We start from the raw sequence: 24,491 nt of genomic DNA on the forward strand, positions 1-24,491 counted from the left end.
ATAAGATATTGTCCTGTCAGTGCTTCCCGGACTGTGCCATCTGTGTTCTTCCCATGACACCATGTTTTCTTAAATGTGCAGGTGGGAACTCTCCCTGAAATATAACCTATGTTTGTGTAACCCTCCTGGCCTCGGCATTCATTACTCATTGTCCATGCCCATCTAGTCCCACCCTTGTTCCCATTCCAGCACTACACAGCCCTCTATTCCACCAATGCACCCTCAGTATTTTTACTTCTCTCCTTTTCTGTTAACCCCCTGCCCTCCATTTAACCTCCTGATCACATCTAGCTGCCCTACTCTGTCTCCACCTCTTCCCTGTATGCACCCACAAGCAGCACTTTACCTTCCTCCTCCCATACCCTGCTATCTGTCTCCCTCCCCATCCCAGCCACCTCCTTACGCCCATTACCTGGTTGCTTCTCCCATCATGCGCTGTTGTGCTCAGTCTGGTCACAGCAGCCAGAGACTGTAATCATATTTGTGTGACTTGGGTTTGCTTTTGTGTGTGTGTGTGTGTGTGTGTGTGTGTGTGTGTGTGTGTGTGTGTGTGTGTGTGTGTGTGAACTGTCTATTTTCGATGAAGGCTTTGTTGGCTGAAAGCTCACTTCTGACAGTCTTTTTGTTGTGCATATCTGCGACAGCATCTCCGCTGTATGGTGAATAACAACTGTCCTTTTCATAATATTAAACAATGGAAAATCCAGTATGGAATGTATCATTATTATTGGAAGGAAAGTTGCTACTCGCCATACAGTGGAGATGCCGAGTTGCAGCTAGGCTCAACAAAAAGACTCTCACCGTTATAGCTTTCAGCCGTTAAGGCCTTCGTCAACAATAGACACACACACACACACACACACACACACACACACACACACACACACAACTGCAGTCTCAGGTAACTGAAACCACACTCAGTTTCAGTTGCCTGAGACTGCTCTCGTGTGTGTGTGTGTGTGTGTGTGTGTGTGTGTGTGTGTGTGTGTGGTGTGGTGTGGTGTGGTGTTGACAAAGGCCTTAATGGCCGAAAGTTATAATTGTGAGAGTCTTTTTGTTGTGCCTATCTGCGATTCAGCATCTCCATTCTGTGGTGAGTAGGGACTTTCCTTCTCATAATATTGCTACATTCCATCCTGGATTTTCCATTCCTTGTGGCTAAATTAAGTTGTTTTAGGAGTTCCAAAATGTGCTTTTTCCAGTTTAATTTTTCATCAATATTGACACCTAATAATTTTCAAGTTTCCACCCTATTTATTATTTCCTCACATTGTGTTATACTTCTCATTGGTGTAGTACCACTAGATGTGCATAACTGAGTATGTTGTGTCCTTTTAAAACTGAGACTGAGACCATTTATAGAAAACCTGTCAATGATACATTGTTTACCACTTCTACTGTTTCTGTTTGTATGCTTGGATTGATTACAATACCAGTGTTATCTGCAAAAAGAACTAATTCTTCCTGTTTTGTATGAGACACAAGATCATTTACATATAAAAGGAAGAATAATGGACCTGAGATTGAGCCTTCGAAAACCTCCATACATGGTTTCTCTCCAGCCAGAATAATAGTCCCAGACTATATTGGTTGAAACATTAAGTACATCTTTCTGCATTTATTTGGTTAGATACAACATTATTCATTGACTAGTTACACCATCACTCCCATAAAACTTCAATTTATCCAGGAAAATACTGTGACGGACACAGTCAAATGCTTTAGATAGGTCGCAAAAAATAGCAGCAGGCACTATTTTATTATTTTATACTTGTAATATTTGGTGAGCGAACATGTAAATGGCATTCTCAGTAGAGCAACTCTTCCGAAGCCCAAAGTGTAATTTGCTGGGGATATTATTTTTGCCCAGGTGAGACACCATTCTAGGACATATCACCTTGTCAAAAATTTGGGAAAATGATGTCAGCAGTGAAACAGGTCAGTAGTTATTGACATTGCTCCTATCATCTTTCTTAAATAGTTGTCTGACAACGGCATATCTCAGTCTCTCTGCAAAAATGCTTTGAGTTTGTGATGCATCACATATTTAAGATAAGATCAGGCATATTATAAGGAGACAAAGCTGTAGTACTCTTCTGGAAACACCACCAAAACCAGATGAGTTTTTAGAGAATACATAATTTTCTTAATTTCAGAAGGAGAAATTGGTGATACATTCGTATGATTGAATTTTATGATAGTTGCTTTTTCAGCAAACTGCTGTGATTTTTTTCTCTTGAGCTGTATGTCTCTAAACTTCCTACAATTTTTAAGAAATGATTATTAGATTTATTTGCTCCCTGTGACTTGTCATTTCTAGCTCTTCCACTCAGTTCAATAGTAATATTATCCTGTTGTGTGGCTGGTTGTCCTGTCGCTTGTTTCACTCACTTTCATATAGACTTAAGTCTGTTGTCGGAATGACTGATTTCTGATATTATGTGCATGTTCCGTGATTTTTTAATAATTTTTGCAGTTTTGTAGTGTGCAAATACTGCAGGATCTCTTTCCAACAGATAAGTTTCCCTTTTCCAAGATACTTAAAAATGCTTGTAGTGATCCATGGTTTTTTACATGGCTATTAATGTCCTTTCTAATTAGTTTATGCAGGAAGCTACTTTCATATAATAATATGAATTTATCGTGGAATAAATTAATTTTATGTTACAATTTGGTTCATTATAAATTTTGTCCCAGGTTATATGGATATAAACTATTCTTAAAACCCTTGTTCTGGAGTCATTAATTATTTTGATTTGCACTGAGGAGTATCTATACTGTACACCACACAGTTATTTTCTTGCTTTGAGCTTCACCAAAGAAAACATTACCAATTATGGCCTTAGTATCTTTGTCCATATATGTTGAAAAAATTAATTACTGAGATCAGATTGCAGGTTCCATATAAGGCTCCAGATCATTTTTCCTATCAGAATTCTTTAGAAAATCTACATTGAAGTCACCACAAACTATTAACTGCTTGCTACTGTCTGACAAATATCACAGAAAGGAATTCAGATTCCTCTTCCATTCAACAAAACATCATCGATATGGGCTTTCAGAGCCGAAGGTCCACTCTTGTCCCCCTGATGACTGCACGACACAAAACTTTATGCCTTGCCTGGGCCACCAACATTGGACTGATGATGACTGGAAACATTTTGTCTGGTCGAATGAGTCTCGTTTCAAGTTGTATCAAGTGGATGGACGTGTACAGGCATGAAATCCATTGACCCAGTTCAAGCTGGTGGATGCTCTGTAATGGTGTGGGGAATTTGCAGTTGGAGTGATATAGGACCTCTGATACATCCAGATACGACTCTTGATGGTGACACATACATGAGCATCCTGTCTGATCACCTGCATCCATTCATGTCCATTGTGCATTCCAAAAGGCTTGGGCAATTCCAGCAGGACAGTGTGACACCACACATGTCCAGAATTGCTACAGAGTGCCTTCAGGATCGCCCTTCTGAGTTTAAACACGTCTGATGGCCACCAAACTCCCCAGACACAAGCATTATTGAAAATATATGGGATGCGTTGCAGCGTGCTGTTCAGAAGAGATCTCCAGCTCCTCATGCTCTTACAGATTTATGGACAGCCACCTTGCTTTGTGTGATCGTGCGCAGATTTCATTTCAGTCACCAGTAGCCTACCCAACTGTGTGTCCACTCGGCTCACAGCAGTGTTCACTCAGGGCTGGTCATGGCACTGTAGGGGCTACACAAAATTCACATTTGTGTGTGTAGTTGCTACTTCTATTTTATTTCATATAGGCACCCCCTTATGCTGTAATTACTGTCCTTAGCCAGGCTGTTCCCCACACCACCTACTATAATAATCTGGATAATGGAACATAGTAGAATTAAATCAAGTTATGCTGAGGGTTTTAAAATAGGAAATGAGATACTTAAAGTAGTAGGTGAGTTTTGCTATTTGGGCAGCAATAAATGATGAGAGAGAACATAAAATGCTGGCTGTCAATCGCAAGAAAAGTATCTCTGAAGAAGAGAAATTTGTTAATATCAAACATAAATTTTAGTGTAAGGAAGTCTTTTCCTGAAGGTATTCATATTGAGTGTAGGCATGCATTCAAATGAAACATAAATGATAAATGGTTAGGTAGGAAGAGAATAGAAGTTTATGGAATATGGTGCGACAGAAGAAAGCTGAAGATTAGGTGGGTAGATCATGTGACTAATGAGGAGGTACTGAATGGAATTGACGAGACAAGAAATTTGTGGCACTATTTGACTAACAGAAGGGATTACTTAATAGGACACATTCTGAGGCATCAAGATATCATCAGGACCAGGAAATGAGTACAGTGAGCAGATTCAGTAATTATTCAGAGATGAAGAGCTTTGCATTGGTTAGAGTAGCATGAAGAGCTGCATCAAACCAGTCTTCAGACTGAAGACAACAACAACACCTCTGAAGGCAGATAGTCACCCATGTTTCTCAGAGTTTCACCTAACATGAATAAAAAGTTTGAAAAATAAAATTTTTCATGCGTACTCGGTCACTCGAGTGGCTGTTTCCAGTGTATGATGCACATCTGACCTATTCAGGGCAGCTTTACAAGTCTCTTTCTCGTAAGTGCAAGTCAAAGAATCTGCAGGCAGCTTTATCACAAAATTGACAAAAATCTGTAGCTTAGACCCTTATATTGGCTCTTGACCGGTGGATCCTGATCAGTCCCTGGAACAGTGTTGCAGATTGACGGCTGTGCTGAGACCCCACAAGTAAAGGTAGCTGTCTTCATCAATTCCATTCGTCTGTGGAAACAGCTCAGATCCCAGGTGACAGATATTTTTATAGCTTTGTGGCTGATGATCTGCTGCTGACTGCAAGCCCTGCTCACAATTTTTTCTTGGAATTGTCTCTTTCACCTGACAGACAGTCCTTTCAGATTAAGTAACAAGTTCACATTTAGCTTGTTCACCTCATAAATACTATTTTCCTAAGATGAAACTCACACTGAATATTCAGGCTACCCACAGCTAACAGCCCCTTCTCTCTTTTTTAGCGAAACAGCTCCAGATCTGGGTGTGACCCACTAGCCCACAGTGGGTGGACATAGTGCTTTTGGAATTCTTTGTGGACTGCATCACTAATAGAGGAACCTGGGAAGCTTCATGACACATTTGCAGCAACAGGAGGCTGTCTTGACAAATTCCACCGTCAGTGCAAGTTGTAGTGGTCATATCAGTAAATTTGCCACCATAACTTCCAGCTGTTTTCAGACAACAGTCAGCTCATCCCACAATGCGTACAATCTGTGTTTATTGTGACAGTTACACGTGAACTTACTTCTTACATAGTCAAAAAGGAGCTGCTTATTTCGAAGCAGAAGTATGTGCATTGCACTTCGTTTAGTTTTTCACGTACTTTATACTGCAATTGCTACAAGTGTTATGTACCTTGTGCTGATGCCTCGAGAGCTTTTTTACTACTGTGCATGTGTTAATTTTTTTATTCCAGTGCATAGTCTGTTTTTTGTTATTGTATTTAGTATACCATTGTAATGTTTTATTTTTGATATTTTAGGTTTGGTTACTCAGATCCCAAATGATTTCTACGAATTCCTGCATGAACTTGAGGACAAATTAACACACGTCATTAAGTCTGTTGGCAAAATCGACCATGGATTCTGGAGGAGTTTCAATACTGATACTAAAACAGAACCTTGTGAGGGATTCATAGATGGAGACCTTGTGGAGAGTTTCCTTGATTTGTCACATGAAAACATGAAGGAAGTTGCAGCTGGTTTACAGGTATAGTAAATATGACATAATCATCATACATTTAGAGTTGACCTTTTTTTTTTTTTTTTGTTATTGATGCAGCCTTCCTGAGAAGCAGAAAAGTGTAGTGGCGCAGTCTTTTTCTTCTTTCGTCCCTTTTTAAAGGAAGAATAATTGTAAATACTAAACAAAAAACATAAATGTTTAAATAATGTAAGTCTGCAGGCTTTCATCACCATTGTCACTGAAGTTTAAGTCTTCTGGTTGATTAGGCCTTGTCATATCTCTTCAAAAAATCTGCATTTCAAAACCTTTGGTGTGATCTTCTTCAAAATATTGTGGTACCCACTGTAGATTCAGCACTGTCAGATGCTTGTGTCGCCTTCTCTTATAAAGGGTAGTTTCCCTCGCACTTGTGCTGGAGAAGTGAGATTATTGGGTTAAAAACCTTGGGTTACTATTGGTGAGCCATCATCATTGAATAGTAAGAGAAGTTTTCCTGCACAAATGCCAAAAAAGCGGATTATTGGCTAAAACTCCTTTGGCTGCCATTAGTGGGTCAATGTCATTGGTTAGACTCATGATGTTCCGCTACCGCTAATTTCATACTTTGTTTCGGCTGCATGTGACGTTTGTTTTCCCTAATACATTCTTTAACAATCCTTCCTGTTCACCTGTAAACTCTTTGCCACGGCCAAATGTCATTTCTTAAATGCAAACAGTGTGGAGGTAATCAGTGCATCCATTTTCAGTTGTAAAAAGTCTTGAACTTTATTTTGAGTGAAGAAAGTGGTCTGCATACCAGTTTTCCTTAGTATTCTGTTTATGCGGTCCATGAATTCAGAAATAAAAGGTAACTTAACAGAGAGAGAAGGCGGTTGCTCATCCTTCCTATTAGCATAATTAATATTTCGCTTAAAACCTCTGTCTATGGACAGCCATTGACCTGACTCAGGAAACAAACATTTATACAATAAAAGCCCAAGAAACAATTGAAATTTCTCAGAATGCTCGTATCTTCAATAGAGAGCATGCCTATAGGCTTCCAGCATCATGGTCCCCCACCATCAAGGAAATAAATAAGCATCCGCGGTGTTTGAGCAATATAAACAGCGCATTGAAAGCCACCTCCGTGGACAATAATAAGTTCGATAAACATTTCCCCTCTCATGCTCTGCCCGTTTCACTTCTAGCCAATGCTGTGGGCTCATCAGTAGCAGCAGGAGGAATTTTAAGCAATAACTCTTCTCCAGCATAAGTGCAGGAAAAATCCCTTTCTAACCAGTGAGATTCGCCCACCAATGGTGGTCAAAGGAGCTTTAGCCAATAAGTCCCTTCTTCAGCATTTGCTCGGGAAAACATCTCTTACTATCCACTGACGATGGCCAACCAGTGGTAGCTACCGGTTTTTTACCCAGTAATCCCACTTCTCCAGCACAAGCACAGGAAAACTCCCATTTATGAGAGATGGTGACACTGGACTCTGATGGTACTCAATTTACAGTGGACACCACAAGATCCTGAAAAAGCGTCCAGCAGAGCGGTCGAAACATCAGTTGTTTGTAGTAATATGACGTGGCCTAACAACCCAGATTATCTTAACTTCATTTTAAATAATGAATCAGAACTGTTGTCTGTTTATATTGTCATATGATTAAATATGCATTGCATAAGCACTGTATTTGTGTAGCAGGTTTTCTATTTTTAGTTAATCTGTTTTGTGCTTCTTGCCTCAACAGATTGACACTGGAAGTGGGATGAAACAGGAAGCAACAGTGGATGACCTTGTGAAAATAGTTGAAGATCTTACTAGAATTCACTGATTCATTTTGGAGTGATTCTAATTATTAAGCTATTGATTCACTGGAAGCTGTAAGTGCTCAAGTGACTTCCAGTGAGAAATATGCTTCAGACATAGGTCAGAATTAGTTGGACAAAGACTGCTTACCGTTTTTCCTCGTTTTATTACTGAGCAGAAAGAGAGAATGTGAATATTAGATGGCCATGACCTTTGCCTCTGTACAGAAAACTATCCTACAGTATTTTTTTTTTTTTTTTTTTTCTGTGCATGATTTGTAAAAAATGAAAGCTGCATGTTGGCAAAGGACTTCTGTGCAGCACACAGTGGTACACATCATCTGGAGAAGAAGAGGAAATAACTGAAGACTTTCTTTATTTTTCATCGTCATCAATCATTCTGTATACATAGTAATATATGTGTTATTTTTAAATTGAAGTGTACCAAATAAAATCCGTAATCTTATTTCATACAGCTTAATTACAAATGTATATCCAGATACTCATTTGTTTAGTATGATGATACACAAGTTTGTTCAGTCCTGGGTTTTACAGTGAGTCATGAAAATTACATGACTGTATGTTCTTGTTAGTCTTAGTGGCATGACAGAATACACAGGTTCTTTTAAATTTCATAGTTGTTTATCAAGATGGAATTTGTCACACCCATATGGCAGTCCAAGCTGAAGATTATTAACATCATTTTTTGTATAAAAGTTTAGTAGGCAAACTGTGAATTGTCATTTTTGTGTTAACACAGTATTTCTTAACTTTCCCTGTATTTCTGCATCATGTTATGTAGGAATTTTAGTGTGCTTCTAAGATAAAAGGAACAAGAACACATGAAAAATCATTTATCATGAGGGAGAATTAACCATGTACTTGTCAAATGTCACATAGAACTGCTGTGAATTTCTTTAGTGGGGATATGCTACAGAAAATGATGAGAAAGGATCAGAAAAACAGCTAGAGTTCATTTATAAACTGAAGGTAAACATGAGGGAAGCACAGTGGATAAATGCACAAGGTGTGCTAGAATCACACAGTGTCTCATTTTTAATTTAATGAAGTTTCTGCAGCGAGTTGAAGAGGCACCAGAAGCAGAAATTGGGGGAACGAGAATAATAACAATATATGTGTGGAATAACATAAAATTAAGGAAGAAAGTGTCTTAATATAAGTTACACTCTGTAGAGATGTAGTACGCATCTCATTTATTGAACGCAATTCTAAAGAACAGTTTTAGACAAAGTGACACTGCAGTGCACAAAACCAAGTCTAGGCATATGTCAAGACATACTTTGAGTCCATAAGACTATAAAGTATTTTGTAATTTAATGTGAGAGGGCAGTGTGTTTACATTATGAACACCATTACTTTGAAATTCTGCTACTTAATTCAGCGTTCAGGCAAACCGTGTAGTTCTTCTTTGATATGAACTTCTTCGCCATTGCAACTTCTCCTGTGCTGAAAGCTGTAAACTTTCTCAAATTTTAACTTTCTAGTAAAGAATAGCTAAACCCCATCTTCCCTCCATGACATCACTTGCTTTGCCACAGTGTGCACTGTTTGATAGTGCATCTCACATCTCTGTGCCGGGATGTGCCCATATGGCATAACTGCCCCACCTGCTGGTACCGCAAAACTGCCATTGTTGTTCCACCTTGAAGGCGCACAGCATCCATCAGGGCCAGTGTATGTGCACAAATGACATAACTTCGGAACTGTTTACAATTCTAACTAATAAAAAATACTTTCACTGAGGTGATCATCGTTCGTCAGCCACATAGACATTGGGTAACGCATCAATTTACCAAAAGTGATATGGTTACACACTGTTACTAATGTTGTTATAAGTTATCATATGAGCAATACTATTAAGATTTCTCTGTCAAAATGATGAACAGGAAGCTGTAAGAAGAGTTCTCTCCATTCTCACTAGCTCCCTTCATACATGTGTAACTGCAATTCCTAGTGACCTCACTCTATCTCTCCCCTTTCCACTGCATAGCTTGAAAATATGCACTGCATGCCTGTAAAGAACCTGGACTACAGGGTATATATGTCTTCTTTTCTGACTTTCAAAGTTTTCTTGTATGCTCATTTCTCATCAAGGTCACAAGTGATTCCTCTTACTCCTCAATTTGTACCTTCTCTTGACTTGATTTGTATCTTCTCTTGATCTGACGTAAAGAAAACACCAATATGTGTTTGAAAAATTTTAATACACCAAAGTTAAGACATTGAAACTTTTTTTTTTTCATTTAAATAATGTTTATCTGCCTGATTGCAGAATTGAACTGTCCTATATGTCCACATGTCTAGGATGTTACAAAATCAAATAAACTAAGTCACAATCTCTTTTTTCATCCATATTATGATACTTTGCCTGCAACTTCAGCACCCTCTGTGGAATCTCATATCCTGGTCCCTCTTGCTCTTAGACACTGCAGATATGCAAGGTTTTGTGAAAGTATCCAATGTACAAGAAAGAATGTGAAAAAATTTACATTTATTAATATAAAAAGTTTTTTTATGATCACACCCTTGAAGTTTATTTTGGGAGGGAATTATGACAAATTTATGTCACTTTCAGACTTTGCCACTAAATGGGCACTTGCTGTAAGAAATTTAACATTTTTTGATCCCTTACATATTTCAACTCTTCAGATAAGTCAGATTTCACGTTTATACACCTTGTTGATAATAAGCCCTACTGAATGTTTAAACTTAAACATACCTTTAACCGTATGAATCAGGCAGGCCAATATGTATGAACTGATCGACTGCGTGATCTATGAATAGTGTCTTTGACTACTAATCAGTTAAAATTATTTGGGTTCACTCACAGCTGCCGATTAGATTTTAAATAAGAATCATCTGTAATGGTGGCAAAAAACTTCTGTTAGAGGACTCACCCTCTTTCCATTAATGTTGTTGTCAAAGATGGTGGAGGAGCAGATGGAGCTTCAAGGCACTTCCTAGTTCCTGAGGTGGGGAATTGCCCCTAAAGATGGAAGAATCAGCTAGCATAGATGAAATATGCATGGAGAAGGCAAAGGAAATCATTTCATTACAAATACATTGTTTGTTTCCACAAGAAAGGAGACCTTTCATTGAAAAAGTGTTATGCATCATCACTCCCTTGGAAAAGATTCCTTGTTAAACACACTTTCAGATCTCTGCGAGGGAACTGCCAAGGGGAAGAGGTTCATGAGAAGAAGACTGAAAAACAAACAAAAGCATAACATTCTACAAGACGTAGTGTAGATTGTCAGAAGTGTGGTAAGCAACTTAGAAAATCTGAAAATGCAAAGGTCAGATATAATAAAAGTCCATGATCTGAAGTGGAAAGAAAACTAAGATTTCTGGTCACTAAAATACAATGGAGTGGAGTGGGTGGCTGACTTCTGCATTGTTGGTGACAATGAGATTTTTAGGTGCTGGTTGTGGACAGTGGTTCTCTGCCGAAGAAAGATGCATTGTACAGCAGGAGGGGGTCCTGATGAGGTTACAATTAACTACTTTATTGCTGCTTGTTTACTAGTATGGGATTTTAAAACTGCAAGTGATGCTGGTGGGCAAGGTGAATATTCCATCACAGCATCCCCCGTACATCGTTCTCTGCCTGTTGACCATACGCCACGCTGCCACTGCTGCTGTGCTGCAAGAGGCTCGTATTCCCCACACGAAGTACACATGGTCAGACAGCAGCTGCTGTGAGTGCGTCCGGCTGCATTCCATTCCAGTGTCCAAGAGCGAAGGAGTCCTCTGTTGACATGTCTGCCCGCTCAGCCATCCTTGCTCGGCTGACAGCTTGTTGGTTGTCATGCCCAAGTAGACTGCAACACAGTGCTTGCTACTGATCTTGAAGATCATGTGACTGGCTTCACAGATAGCCCTGCCTTTGATGGGATAGTGATGTTTGTGACTGGACTGGAGTGGATGTTGGTGGGAGGATGTATGGGACAGGTCTATTACAGGGATATTAGCCCTGAATTGAGGAATGTCGTACCCCTCTGACAGTGGTATTCTGTTACTCACTGAACCTATACAATATCCTCGTCCATCCCTATTCGACCCTTCCTCCCAACCCTTTGCGTCATGCCTCATATCCCTGTAACAGACTTAGATGCAAGACATGTCCCATACATCCTTCCACCACCACCTACTCCAGTCCGGTCACATGGTGCACCTAACCCAAGGCAGGGCTACCTGTGAAACCAGTCTTGTGATCTACAATCTAACTGTAACCACTGTGCTGTTTTCTCTGTGGGCGTGTCAACCAACAAGCTGTCTGTCTGCATGAATGGCAACCAACAAACTGGCCAGTTGCTGAGTATGCTGCTGAATACAGTGTTCTTCATTTCAGTGACTGCTTCACATGCTGTGCCATCTGGATCCTTCCCACCGAAACCACCTTTTCTGAATTGCACAGGTGATAACTGTCTCTGCAATATATTCTGTGTTTCAATCTGCAATATTCCTATGTTTCCATAAACCCTCTTGGCCTCAAGCTTTGTTAGTCACTGTCCTTCACCTATCTATCCCCTTCCCTGTTCCCACTCTAGCACTACACAGCCCTTTGTTTCGACAACACACCCACAATATTTCTACTTCTCTCCTTTTCCACTGTCACCTCCCCCAACGCCCTCCCAACCTCCCTTCCTCTACCCTCCTGATTGCATCTAGCTCCCCTACCATCTCTCCATATCATCCTTGTATGCTCTTACAAGAAGCACTTTACCATCCCCCACCCCTATGCTGCTGTCCCTCCCTCTCCCTGCCCCAGCCTCTTCCTTACCCCCACCCCCCGGATTGCTTCTCTGATCTTTCTCTGTGGCATGGCAGTGTGGCTTCATTAGCCAGACACAGTAGTTTGTGTGTGTGTGTGTGTGTGTGTGTGTGTGTGTGTGTGTGTTTGTTTTGTCAAATTCATTGTTGTGCCTGTCTGCAACACAATATCTCCACTATATGGGGAGTAGAATGTATCCTTTTCATAATACAATAATAATAATAATAATAATAAGCATGCATGAAACTGATTGGGATTTAGATTGGTGTTACAGTCTACTGACTGAAATTCATGGAGTGATTTGATTAACATTTGACTTGAATCTCACATCTTCTTTAGAAGGTACTTCTTTGGTAATAGTTGCCATCTGATTGACAGCAACTTCTCCACAGTTTCAACCAATAGTGCATTTGTGGGTATGGATCACATTTCTGTGAGACATGTCTACACTGGCAAATTATCAAATTTAAACACAGCTTTTCTTGATCAGTTACCATAAAGGTAACTTCCATAGTATAGCATTAACTTTATCGTAGCTCTGAAATATCACCAGAAAACCAGATGACTAAGTTCCTCAACAAGCACTAAATCACAGAAGGTTCTGTTTTATTTGTAATACATTCAGTTTGGCTAATCCACATCTCTAACGTTTGTTTAGTATTAACTAGGATTTCTTTTTAGACCAACGGAATGAAATCTACTCGAATTTATATAAAGATTAAAACAGATAGAGAGAAAAAAAAGAAAGAAAGAGAGGACAATAAATTTGTTTCTTGACATTGAAAGGTTGGATGCATCTGGCCATTGAATTAATGCTGTAACTGCTTGAGCTAATAATTGTTCCAGTATGGGTAACTGTTTATCACTAATGTATAAGCATACATTGGCATACTGAAGAATTCTGGCTGAGAGTGAAAAGCCGGCCGGAGTGGCCGAGCGGTTAAAGGCGCTACAGTCTGGAACCGCACGACCGCTACGGTCGCAGGTTCGAATCCTGCCTCGGGCATGGATGTGTGTGATGTCCTTAGGTTAGTTAGGTTTAAGTAGTTCTAAGTTCTAGGGGACTTATGACCACAGCAGTTGAGTCCCATAGTGCTCAGAGCCATTTGAACCATTTGAGAGTGAAAAAATAGTTTCTGGATCTGAAGTGTAAATTCTTAAAGACCCACAGTTCTTTTGTGAGCATGCAATTTGTTACCAAGGGGACCCAGTCTTTCTGGTACTACTTCCTTTTTCAAACTTCAACTCCAAAATTCTTTATATTTGTGCTCTGTGGGGGCAGGGGCTATAATAGACCCATACTATCTCCTGTCCATCCTAAGATGGGACTAGGAGTCCTATCTCATGGCAAGCTTTCACAATAGTGACACAGCTGTTATCAGAACAGCCCTTAGTTTCAGCTCCCCCAAATCACCCTACTTTTTCAGCTTAATTACTTGTATTTGCCTCTAAGGGTTTGATCTCGGCTTTTCTAAAATTTGTTGAAGAGCAGACATTTGGAGAAGGAGTCCTTAAGTGCTGCATACTCTAGCCGCTATGCACAAAGATACCATTCAAGTGGATTGAAGTTCACATTTGATATTCAATGTGACAGCCAATCCATCATGGTGAGAAGGATGGTAGGAGGCTGTCATATACCCAGACAGGTGTAGCCCTTTAATGAAATGGGGATTGCACTGCTGATTCCCTAGCTTAGCTCTCTGTGTACACTAAAGAGTAGGTACCTAGGAACTTGTGCAATGGCTGCTATGCTAAGTATCTCATGTTGTGATGGGTGACACCGACAGATGAAGTATGTATCAGAAGGAGTGGCATTAGAGTGGATGATCCACAATGAAATGGATTAAACTCAAATTTACTGGTAGCCATACCAACATGGCTGCCTCACTGAAAGTAAACAAGATATCAAATGCAGAGCAAGCAAGGAAAACTGGAGATAAACAATTTGCTTAGTTATTGGCATGCTCCAGGAATGGAAGAGAACCCTTTAAGGACTGCATCAAGCTTGGAAAAATGCCAGTCACCATCACTCCTCGTAAAAAAACTCAATAAGATTCAGGGTCTTATTTTCCACTGGGCTTTAACATTAGACAAACAATGAGGAACTGCACATTAATAGTGTGGAGCACATTTAGTTCAACATATTCAGGAAGGGTTCAAGGATAATAGGGTGGTCATTAGTGCATTTGTTCTAGCCTTACATGGAAATATTAAAATTGCGTTTTATAGGTGTCATTGCAGTCCTTCTTCCCCCACCTATAAGATGCTTCAGGTGCCTGAGGTTTAGACATACAATGCTGGAAAAAATAAATTATTGCACCCTTTTAGGAGTTTCCAGTTCACTCAAGATTTATTGTTGCAACAGTGTATATGGGGTACCTGAAATGATTACACTTACATATTAATAACACAAGCAGTTGAGAGGTACCAGGTATCGACCCATCTTGAAGCACCCATATTGGAACGTGGTGCAGCCTCTGTGGGCAGCACTGCAGGCACTGATAGACTGTGCATCCAGTCAGTCATACAGATGGCGAATACTGTCTGGGGATATGTTATTCCACATCTGCTCGACTTGTTCATATAGTTATGTAAGAGTTGTTGGTTGATGACTCGCACGATCCCTTCTCGTCCCATCATATTCAACACATGCTTGCTTGGAGACAAGTCTGGAGATTGTGCTGGGCAGGGAAGTTGCTGCACATCTTGCAGAGGATGCTGAGTTTCATTGGCTGTGGAATAATACATCACCTTCCTGTTGCAGTAATGACAAAAGAATGAGTAACAACATTCTGCACTTACTGACTGCTGGTTAGCACCCCTCCAGAAACGTCAAAGGTGAACGAGAATTGTAGCTTATTGCACCAGAGACCATAAGGTGTGGGTTGGGGCCAGTGTGCCTTGGATGAATGCACCCTACAAGACAGCATTCATGAGGACTATACTGTACTCACAAACAACAGTCACGTGCATGCAGGCAAAATCTGTTTTCATCACTTTAAACCATGGTGCACCATTCTATCTTCCAAGTAATCCTCTGACAGCACCAGTCAACCCATGCATGACGATGCTGTGGCATGAGTGGAAGACAGGTTAGAGGTGTGCTTGCCCATAGTTCCACTGCTAACAACCAGTTCGCAACACTTTGTGTTGACATGTATGGACTCACAAGCCCCTTATCTGTGCTGTGGTACCTGTATGATTTGCCAGTGCTGCCCTTAGAATACAACGATCCTGGCAGGTGTCTGTGCTGCATGGATGTCTTGTCTGTGTGTGTGATAATGTTCACGTGATCACCTACTTGTTTGACAATTCTCCAAAAGAACCATCCTGCCACTCGGAAGACCACAATTTGACCCGTTTCAAACTTGCTCATTTGGCTGTAGGAAGCACAAGTCCTCCATGGCATGGTTGCCTGCTTGGGTAACACATTTGCGCACCACACTGAGCCTTCTGGCTGTGAGCATTCCCTATTAAGGAGTAGACGTGGATGATGCCCTGGTAGCTATGCCACTACGCTACCTGTTGGGAAATAACGTTGAAACAATTATCAATACATTTATTATCCTCGGGTGGCATATGCCGTAATCTGGTCAAAATCAACATCACCTTTCTAGATGTACTTATTTTCTTTTCTGATCTCGTACTGCTGTACTAATGAACCTGTCTGCAGGGCATGCACACGACATTGCATGAGAACTAACCAAGCAACCAACTTCATGCATAAACTGCCAGAACACTACACTCATCATTCACCGAACTGTCCAGCATTCCAGAAGGAGAAGAGGAGACACTAAAATAAAATGTAGATTGCTTTTCATATCAAGGTGCTAGGAAAAAGTGGCATCAAACTTTACAAACATTGTGAAAAGTTTTGACCTGTTTGACAGTGACAATGTTTCAAACATGAACTTTCATGCATAGCCACATGTCAAAGGCCATTTTCCAGTTTAGTCCTGCAGCCTCAGCTCTCAAACCTTTAGTGCCAGTGGTAACTGCGCCATTGATGCAACCAGACACAACTCAGATATTTTGTTTTCCCCCTCACATCAGTAGAGAGAAGGCATCTGCCAAGGTGCCCCCTTTTAAAACTAAACAAATCAGCCACCTAACACCAGCCAGTGGCTGAAAAAGCTGTTGTGTCTATTAGTGTAATGAGGTGGATGAAAGTTCCAGAACAAATCAAACACTGTAGAATGATTAAAACATAAATGTATTTATTTAAAATGTAACAGTATTTAACATACTTAACTTTGTATCCTGTATTCTCCCCCCCCCCCCCCCTCTCTCTCTCTCTCTCTCTCTCTCTCTCTCTCTCTCTCTCTCTCTCTCCACTAGGAGTAGTAACAACAACATCATGCTAGATTCATAGAGTCTCACTGCATCGCAGTAGGTTCATAAGATCTCAATGAAGTCTCACCTGGTGGCATATGGCAGGCCCTCTATGGCAGCAGCGGCTCATGGCAGCCACTTTAAATGTTCCTTCTGCAGAGATGTGAGCGGGACGTGATGCAAGACTCAAAGACACTGTCGATTCTGCAAAAGCCGTAGACTGTTGGTTTTAGAAAGGAATGCTCAACTTCTGTCCCAGAAGTTAAGGCAGGAAAGACCTCAACAAAATTGACCCTCAACAAAACTTAAACCTCAAAGGGATAAAAAGATAAAATTGGAGAAGAAAGCTGATTCATCAATTCCAGCCAATCAACCAGCATCCACTGTGAGGTCAAGCCTATGACTACTGACACATAAACCACACTCTCAAATGGAACATGAAACACTAGTTAAGTAATTTGCATCTCCTTTATCATTCACTGTCACTGATTTTCCAGACCAAATATGACACACCATCTCTACAGAGGGGTCCATAAAACTGTATCCACTGTTTAAATGTCCATAACTGGCAAACTAATTGACAGAGTAGTCTCATTTTTGGTGAAAGTGTAGCTTAAAAGTCCAACTTAAAGATGCCACTGGACGTGTTCGAAATGGTCACCATTAACATCCACACACAAATGTTGCCGCCGAACTGCAGCACGAACTACTGACTGCAACGTGTTCAGTTGGATATTTGCACATGAACGTACGATGGATTCTCGAAGTTCATCCATTGTGCATGGCTTTTATCGTTAAACGACATCCTTAAGTGTTCCCCACAAGAAAAAGTCCAGAGGAGTTAGGTCTTGGGAACGTGGTGGATACTCCACAGCACCTCTACGGCCTGTCCATCTTCCACTGGCACAGTTACCGGTGAGGTGTACCTTAAGAAGCTTCAGACATCCATTTTACCTGGCATCCGAGACTTGTATGGAGACGGAAGAGTTTACTTTCAACAAGATGGTGCCCCAGCCCACTACCAAAATCGTGTTAGGGTGTATCTCGACGAAAATCTACCAGGAAGATGGACAGGCAGTAGAGGTGCTGTGGAGTATCCACCACGTTCCCCAGACCTAACTCCTCTGGACTTTTACCTGTGGGGAACACTAAAGGACGTCGTTTATCGGCAAAAGCCACGCACATTGGATGAACTTCGAGAATCCATCGTACGTTCATGTGCAAATATCCAACTGAACATGCTGCAGCCAGTGGTTCGTGATGCAGTTCGGAGGCATTGTTTGTGTGTGGATGGTAATGGTGACCATTTCGAACACCTGCAGTGGTATCTTTAAGTTGGACTTTAAGTTACACTTTCATCAAAAATGAGACAACTCCGTCAATTAGTTTGCAATTTATGGACTTTTAAACAGTGGGTACATTTTTTTTGGACCCCTCTGTGTGTGTGTCTATATTCGTAACTGGATTGAGACCATACAATGAATTATAGTAACGAATTTTTAAAAAATGATACAAACTCTTCATGCTTGAGCATGACATTTTTGTTAAAGGTCCGTTCATGTATTTTTAACCGCATTTCTTCTCTCTGTTATTTCTCTCAAATCGGACTTCGTTGTCAAACTGCACCCAAAAACGACTGGGGGATCGAGTTGGAAGGCTTTTTGCTTAACAGTATGGAACCTTTTGCCATGCCGTCACCCAACACTCTTACAGGGACTAAAGACACAAAATAAAACATACATAGGTTATTAATTACAATATATTCTGAAATAAAAACACAATTTAAAATTACTGCACTTGCATTGTGACTCGAATTATGCAATTACGAGTGCCGTTTGGTTGCAACTTGTGAATAAAATAATGAAATAATGTCCAATCTGGACAAGACCTAGAAAACAAAAGGTGACTCTTCCTCTTTTGCCAATAATATGACAATCGGAAATCTTCAGATGTTTCCAGCAGTTGCATTTATACAACTGTGGACTACATGTATGGCTCTTTTTTTTTTAATTTCATGACTTATTGCTTATAATTAAGTTTTTTGCAAGAAAAGCTCAGCATGCAAATGTGCCTTTAAACATCAATGGAATTGTAACAACTACCATTTGCCTTCTGCCCATGCTCTGTCAACTGATGGCAACCTGCTTTCTGTACGTGTGGTAGTACAGGGAACATGGTTTTCAGAAATGCCTTTCCCTATGTTCAAAACTGTTATGCCCACTGTAAAAAAAAACTCAACATAGTATAACAATAATTTAATATCTATCTCCTGCAAACAGAGACATCTCATATCACCACCGCATGGAACAGTTGTATCCACCTTTCCTTCTCCAGAGGCCCAGATGCCAACAATCCTCTGTGAGGCTGCAAAATCACATTCAGTTGGGGGCCAATTAATTTCTGAGCTGGAATGCTACCTACTTAAACCAGTGTTCCAATACATTTTAGTGTAGCCCACAGAACATACTCTGCCATAGATATCACAATATCCTGCCTGAGCATCTCCCTTTGATCTTATGTGCTGCCCATAGTAACCTCTATGACAGAAACCATTTATCTATCAGTTTCTCTTTCCAAGTCCACTGATTGATGGGATACATACACACTGATCACTCGTGAAAGATAACTGCTAGGCATTCACATCCAAAGCAACTTTTGAAGGCAGCCAACAGGAGGGAATACAAGAAGTGGTAAAAGATTCTACTCATAGGCTTACACAGCAAAGACAGTATAAAACACATCCTTGGGATTTTTAAACATATTTGCCAAGAAGTGTAATATCTTTAGCCTTGCAATAATTTAAAACACACAATGAAGAACTTCCTGCTGTGTAGCGACCGCATGAACTGTCTACAAAGACTAAACAAATGCTGCTCACAAACCATATTGGTCTCTTTAACATCCAAGCCTCTTATTTGAGCTCCACAGTGCTGGAACCACCATAACATTCACCTAATGGAGTGTAACAAACGGAGTATTTGGTGTGATGTGTTTCACCCCTTGCACATCTATCACCTGGCTGATGTGTTTGCCAACTTTTACCTTACAAATATTGTGTGGTTGTCATTCTTGATATTATTCACTGCAGTGGACCTGCTGTGCAGTGCCACTAGACTATGACATTTTCTCTTGACAATCAACTTCTTCACTTTTTGTGAGATTGGTGCTGGAAGAGAGTTCCAATCTGTTCAAGCTATTAAAATTATGGAGTCACTTTTGCGATTACTCTTTTGTGTTACTAGCGCAATGTTCCCCCTGTAAACTTCATTTAGAATTGTGGGTGAAACAGATCTCTCTTAATTTGTACCTCAAAACAGATTACAACATGTATTCATGTACTCATCTGACATTAGAGGAGGACAGCTCTCATATTCTTAAATTGTTCTGGCATTGACATTATCTCTCATCCCCTTTGCTCTGTGATTTCCAAGGCACTGCCAAGCCACGACACCAATGCATAAGCAGCACTCCCCAGCTGGTGAAAATGCACATTTGCTCTCATGCCTTGTTGATATTCTGAGACAGCGTCTTTTACAGCCATCTGCACATATGCCAAACTACAGCGCACACAGTGGGATGTTACACCTTAACAACTACCTAAACAACATTTCTGGTTCCCATGAACATCTTTCCACATCCTGAGTGTATATGTGTGTGTGTGTGTGTGTGTGTGTGTGTGTGTGTGTGTGTACAGGGTGTCTCACCTAACTCTACCACCTCATATATCTCTGGAGCAACAATAGATATTCAAAAATGGTGTTCACCAGCATGAACGTATGGCAGGGGCTTAGGAAACCAAATACTATGTGAAATTTTAAAAAGTAAATAAATACTATTTTCAACACAAGCTTTTGTATTTTTAAATGGACACCCCCCTGTTACTCCATATGCAATCAATAGCATGAAAAATCACAAAAATAATGGCATTGGTTGCATCGCAATACTTCAATTACGTCCCGAGAAATTGCGAAGCGAAGTTGATGCTTGAAATAAATGAAGCACACAGCTAGCGCACATCCTGAGACTCAAGCGTGCACCTCACGCTGTCGGTAATCGTGATGTGATTGACGTACTACATCAGTGGAGTGTTAATGTATGGTGTGGTATTGTATGACAACACATCATTGGCCCATATTTCATTGATGGTACTCCTAAAGGATAGTTTAGCCCCTTCGTGAGCTGCTAGACGCTCACGGAAACAGGAAGCTGCGCTCCCACAAAACGTCAACCTACAGTGCCAGCGACTGGCAATGGAAACGAAATTGCTGTTCTGGCTGCTGTAGCACACAATCATCAGGTGGGTGTACGAGAAATTGCATGAGGTGTAGGAATAAGCCACAGTAGTGTGTGCAGAATCTTGCATCAGCATTGGTTTCATCCGTTCCATATCTCACAGCACCAAGAACTGTACGCGAATGACTTTTAATCCCACATTGCATTCTGTCATTTCGCACTTCAGCAGTTGCAAGGTAATCCAGTATTCCTAAGCAATACATTATTTACGGAGAAAGCTTCATTTACAAATCATGGTAATGTGGATCTGCGGAACATGCACTATTGGTCCATGCAAAATCTCCACTGGGTTCACCAAGTTGCTCATCAACAACAGTGGAGTATCAATGTTTGGTGTGGTGTCATAGCTAACTGTATTGTAGGTCCCTATTTTTACCACTGAACATTGAGTGGACAGCGATATGCATCATTTCTTCAACACACACTAGCACTCCTCATGGAGGATCTAGGATTGGAAACTTGTCTATCAATGTGGTTCCAACATCATGGATGTCCCGCACACAATGCAAAAGCTGCCAGAGATGTTGTAGATGCAACATTTCCAAGTAGGTGGATGGGGCAGGGAGGTACTGTGCAATGGCCAACACGGTCCCCCAACTTGATGTCATTAGACTTCTTTCTCTGGGATGCAATGAGAGGCAGAATGTATCAAGAACCCCGAAAGACAGTGCAGGATATGTAACATCGTATTACTGTGGCATGTGCAGCAATATCTGTAGAAATTCTACAATCTGTGCAACACTCTCTCATTACCTGTCTGCAAACGTGTATTGATGCAAACGGAGGGCACTTCTGACATATGTTGATGTGACACAGTTTCATTGGTCAAGATGTGGGTGTATTTTCTATGCTGGATGTAATGCACAACAATACAGTTTCTGTGGGCGATAGGGCACTAGTAAATGCGTTTAGCAAAGTGAATTCAAGTGTGTTAGCTCTAATTGTCATTTCGCTAGAATAAACATACATTTACCTTTGAAAAACGTAACTTTGTGTTGGACATGTTACTTGTTTATTTTTGTGAATTGTGCATACCTTCCCATTGTGTGAGCCCCTGACATTGGCAGCATGAGGTGCATGCTTGAGTCTCAGGATGTGCGCTTCATTTATTTCAAGTGTCAACTTTGCTTCGCAATTTCTCAGGATGTAATTGACATATTACAATGCAACCAATGCCATGACTTTTGTGATTTTTCACGCTATTGATTGCATACAAAATAACAGGGGTGTCCATTTAAAAATACACAAGTTTGTGTTGAAAATAGTATTTGTTTACATTTTAAAATTTCGCATAGTATTTGGTTTCCTAAGCCCCTGCCATTCTTTCATGCTGGTGAAAACCATTTTTGAATATCTATCGTTGTCCCAGAGATATTTGAGGTGGCAGAGTTAGGTGAGACACCCTGTATAGAACACACATTACAAAAACCATCATTGCATTTACCGTATCCTCATGACATGTATCCTTGACTCATCATTCCTGCCATAAACCTCCTTCCATCTCTCCTCCCCCCCCCCCCCCCCCTCCCCAACCACAACCACTAGGATTTACAAGAGCTTAGCTCTCCCCTTTGCATTTTAATTGTAGAACTGTCTCTCACATAATTCACCTTGCATGGAAAATAGCTGTGTCTCTTTGATAGGTTCATTTCACACTAAACATGGTTCATTCAAAATACTGGTTTGTGTCAATTGTTCCAAGTATGCTATAATCTATTAAATGATTTCTCTTTTGTATCAGATTTCCCTTATACTATCATCTAATTATGTATACATACATTGTTTCATTTCTGTAGATAAAAACATGAGAGAGATTTCCTCTATTTGATTAGGCTATATCATTATTACAGCACTCTTACCCAAAGGTAATTGCATTTACTTTACTTTCAATCCATTGACTACAACAGCATAAGTTTCTAAAATTTATTGAGATAGAAAATGTTTAAGTTCATTACCATAAGGACTTAAATGCTGACATTTTAATCTACACCACTTTCCATAATTTCAAATCTCAGATCTGTGGTAATCCAAATGTGTGAAAATGGAAATTCAAAGAATCATCACTGTGCAGGTAAGTCTGTTAGCCTTAACTATTTTCGAGAACACTTTAACTGTGTGATTAATAGTCGCCACACAGCCTCCTACCTCTGTAAGAGCTGTGCTTACACCTTCTCCTATGGACAGGTTTCGTGTGTGTACCTTTTTATCTAATCAATGCAAGTGTCCCATTATCGATCTGTCCTACACAAAATACAGTTCAGGTCATTCATCTGATCAAGGATTAGACCATCCCTTCACTGGATTCACCTGTCCTTCTCCCCTCCAATACCTACATAAAATTGGGAACGCCCAATCTTAAATCTTTAATAGTATGCACAGCCTCTGAGCCTTATCTTTATAAATCTCAGTGACAAAGTTTCCCCACAACATATCGACTCTACCCGGTTATATTACCTTACTCCTTCTTTTGTACCTATTACTTGTACTTCTGCTAATGCCATAACTTACATATATTCTATTAAATCATCTTATTATGAGCCTCTCTCATGTTATTCCTCCTACACTCATTTTACAATTTGTTACTAATAATGTTCATGTACACTTCTTCAGGAACCCTTCACCTTCCAGTAGATACTGCTTGTGAATGACTCTCCACCAGGGATTTATCTGTTTCTACTAGAGTATAAGGTTTACCTTAATTCTTTATTATTAAAGTGCTCACACTTCTTTCACACACAAAAATGCAAAAATACAGTACTGAGTGTTTACCTATGTGAAATGAGATCTCCCCCCCCCCTTTTCTTATATATTTTTGCAAATGCTTGCTACATATATTGAAAGGTGGCTGCTCGAGTTATGTTGAAAATAATTATAAGTGTGCCCTTAATCTTCATTTAAGACATGTCCACTTAATGCTTCTTTATTCCTTGAATTTTACACCTCTTAACATGTTTATAACTATGGTTTTTTTATTTCATTTAGTTAAGTCATTTACTCATTATTACTCTCTCATCAGAGATAACTACCGTCTTCTTTATTGTTTTGTGCTACACCTCTGTCATCAGAGATAATTCGTATCTTTTTTTATTATCTTCATTCAATCATCTGTTAAACAACTGAAGTGCCACTTTGTGGTGCTACCTGAACATGTTAGCATGTCAAGATGTTCTCTGTAGTTGCAGATTCCTTTCCTGACTCTTCCCTTTCTTTTTGTGATGTGTCTGACATGTAATTTAACATCAAACATAAAGAAATAATGATGAAATAAAGCTATGTCACCCAAGTACTTAATCCAGAACATTGCACCAACTTTCATTAACAGAATTTATCTTAAATGAAAACATCTTTACATTTTCAGAATGAAATTTTCGCTATGCAGACAACTTTGTGCTGATGTTTAATTTCCTAGCAGATTAAAAAACGACTCACAACTCATACTCAAAGCTTTACTTGATTGGTTTGGAAGGTAGGAGATGAGATACTGGCAGAAGTAAAGCTAGGAGGACAGGTTGTCACTCGTGCTT

General features: G+C 40.1%; 1 protein-coding gene across 1 annotated transcript in view; it reads left to right on the forward strand.

Moving 5' to 3' along the window:
• Nucleotides 1-8,013, forward strand: part of LOC126471123 (DNA damage-binding protein 1) — a 187,218-nt gene extending 179,205 nt beyond the window's left edge. Inside the window, exons 20-21 of the mRNA XM_050099208.1 lie at nucleotides 5,554-5,780; nucleotides 7,490-8,013. Coding sequence (XP_049955165.1) covers nucleotides 5,554-5,780; nucleotides 7,490-7,573 — 311 coding nt within the window. The 3' untranslated portion in view covers nucleotides 7,574-8,013. The remainder of the gene's footprint in view (nucleotides 1-5,553; nucleotides 5,781-7,489) is intronic.
• The last annotated feature ends 16,478 nt before the right edge of the window (nucleotides 8,014-24,491 follow it).

This window comes from Schistocerca serialis, chromosome 1, assembly GCF_023864345.2.
Source record: "Schistocerca serialis cubense isolate TAMUIC-IGC-003099 chromosome 1, iqSchSeri2.2, whole genome shotgun sequence".
NCBI lineage: Eukaryota > Metazoa > Arthropoda > Insecta > Orthoptera > Acrididae > Schistocerca > Schistocerca serialis.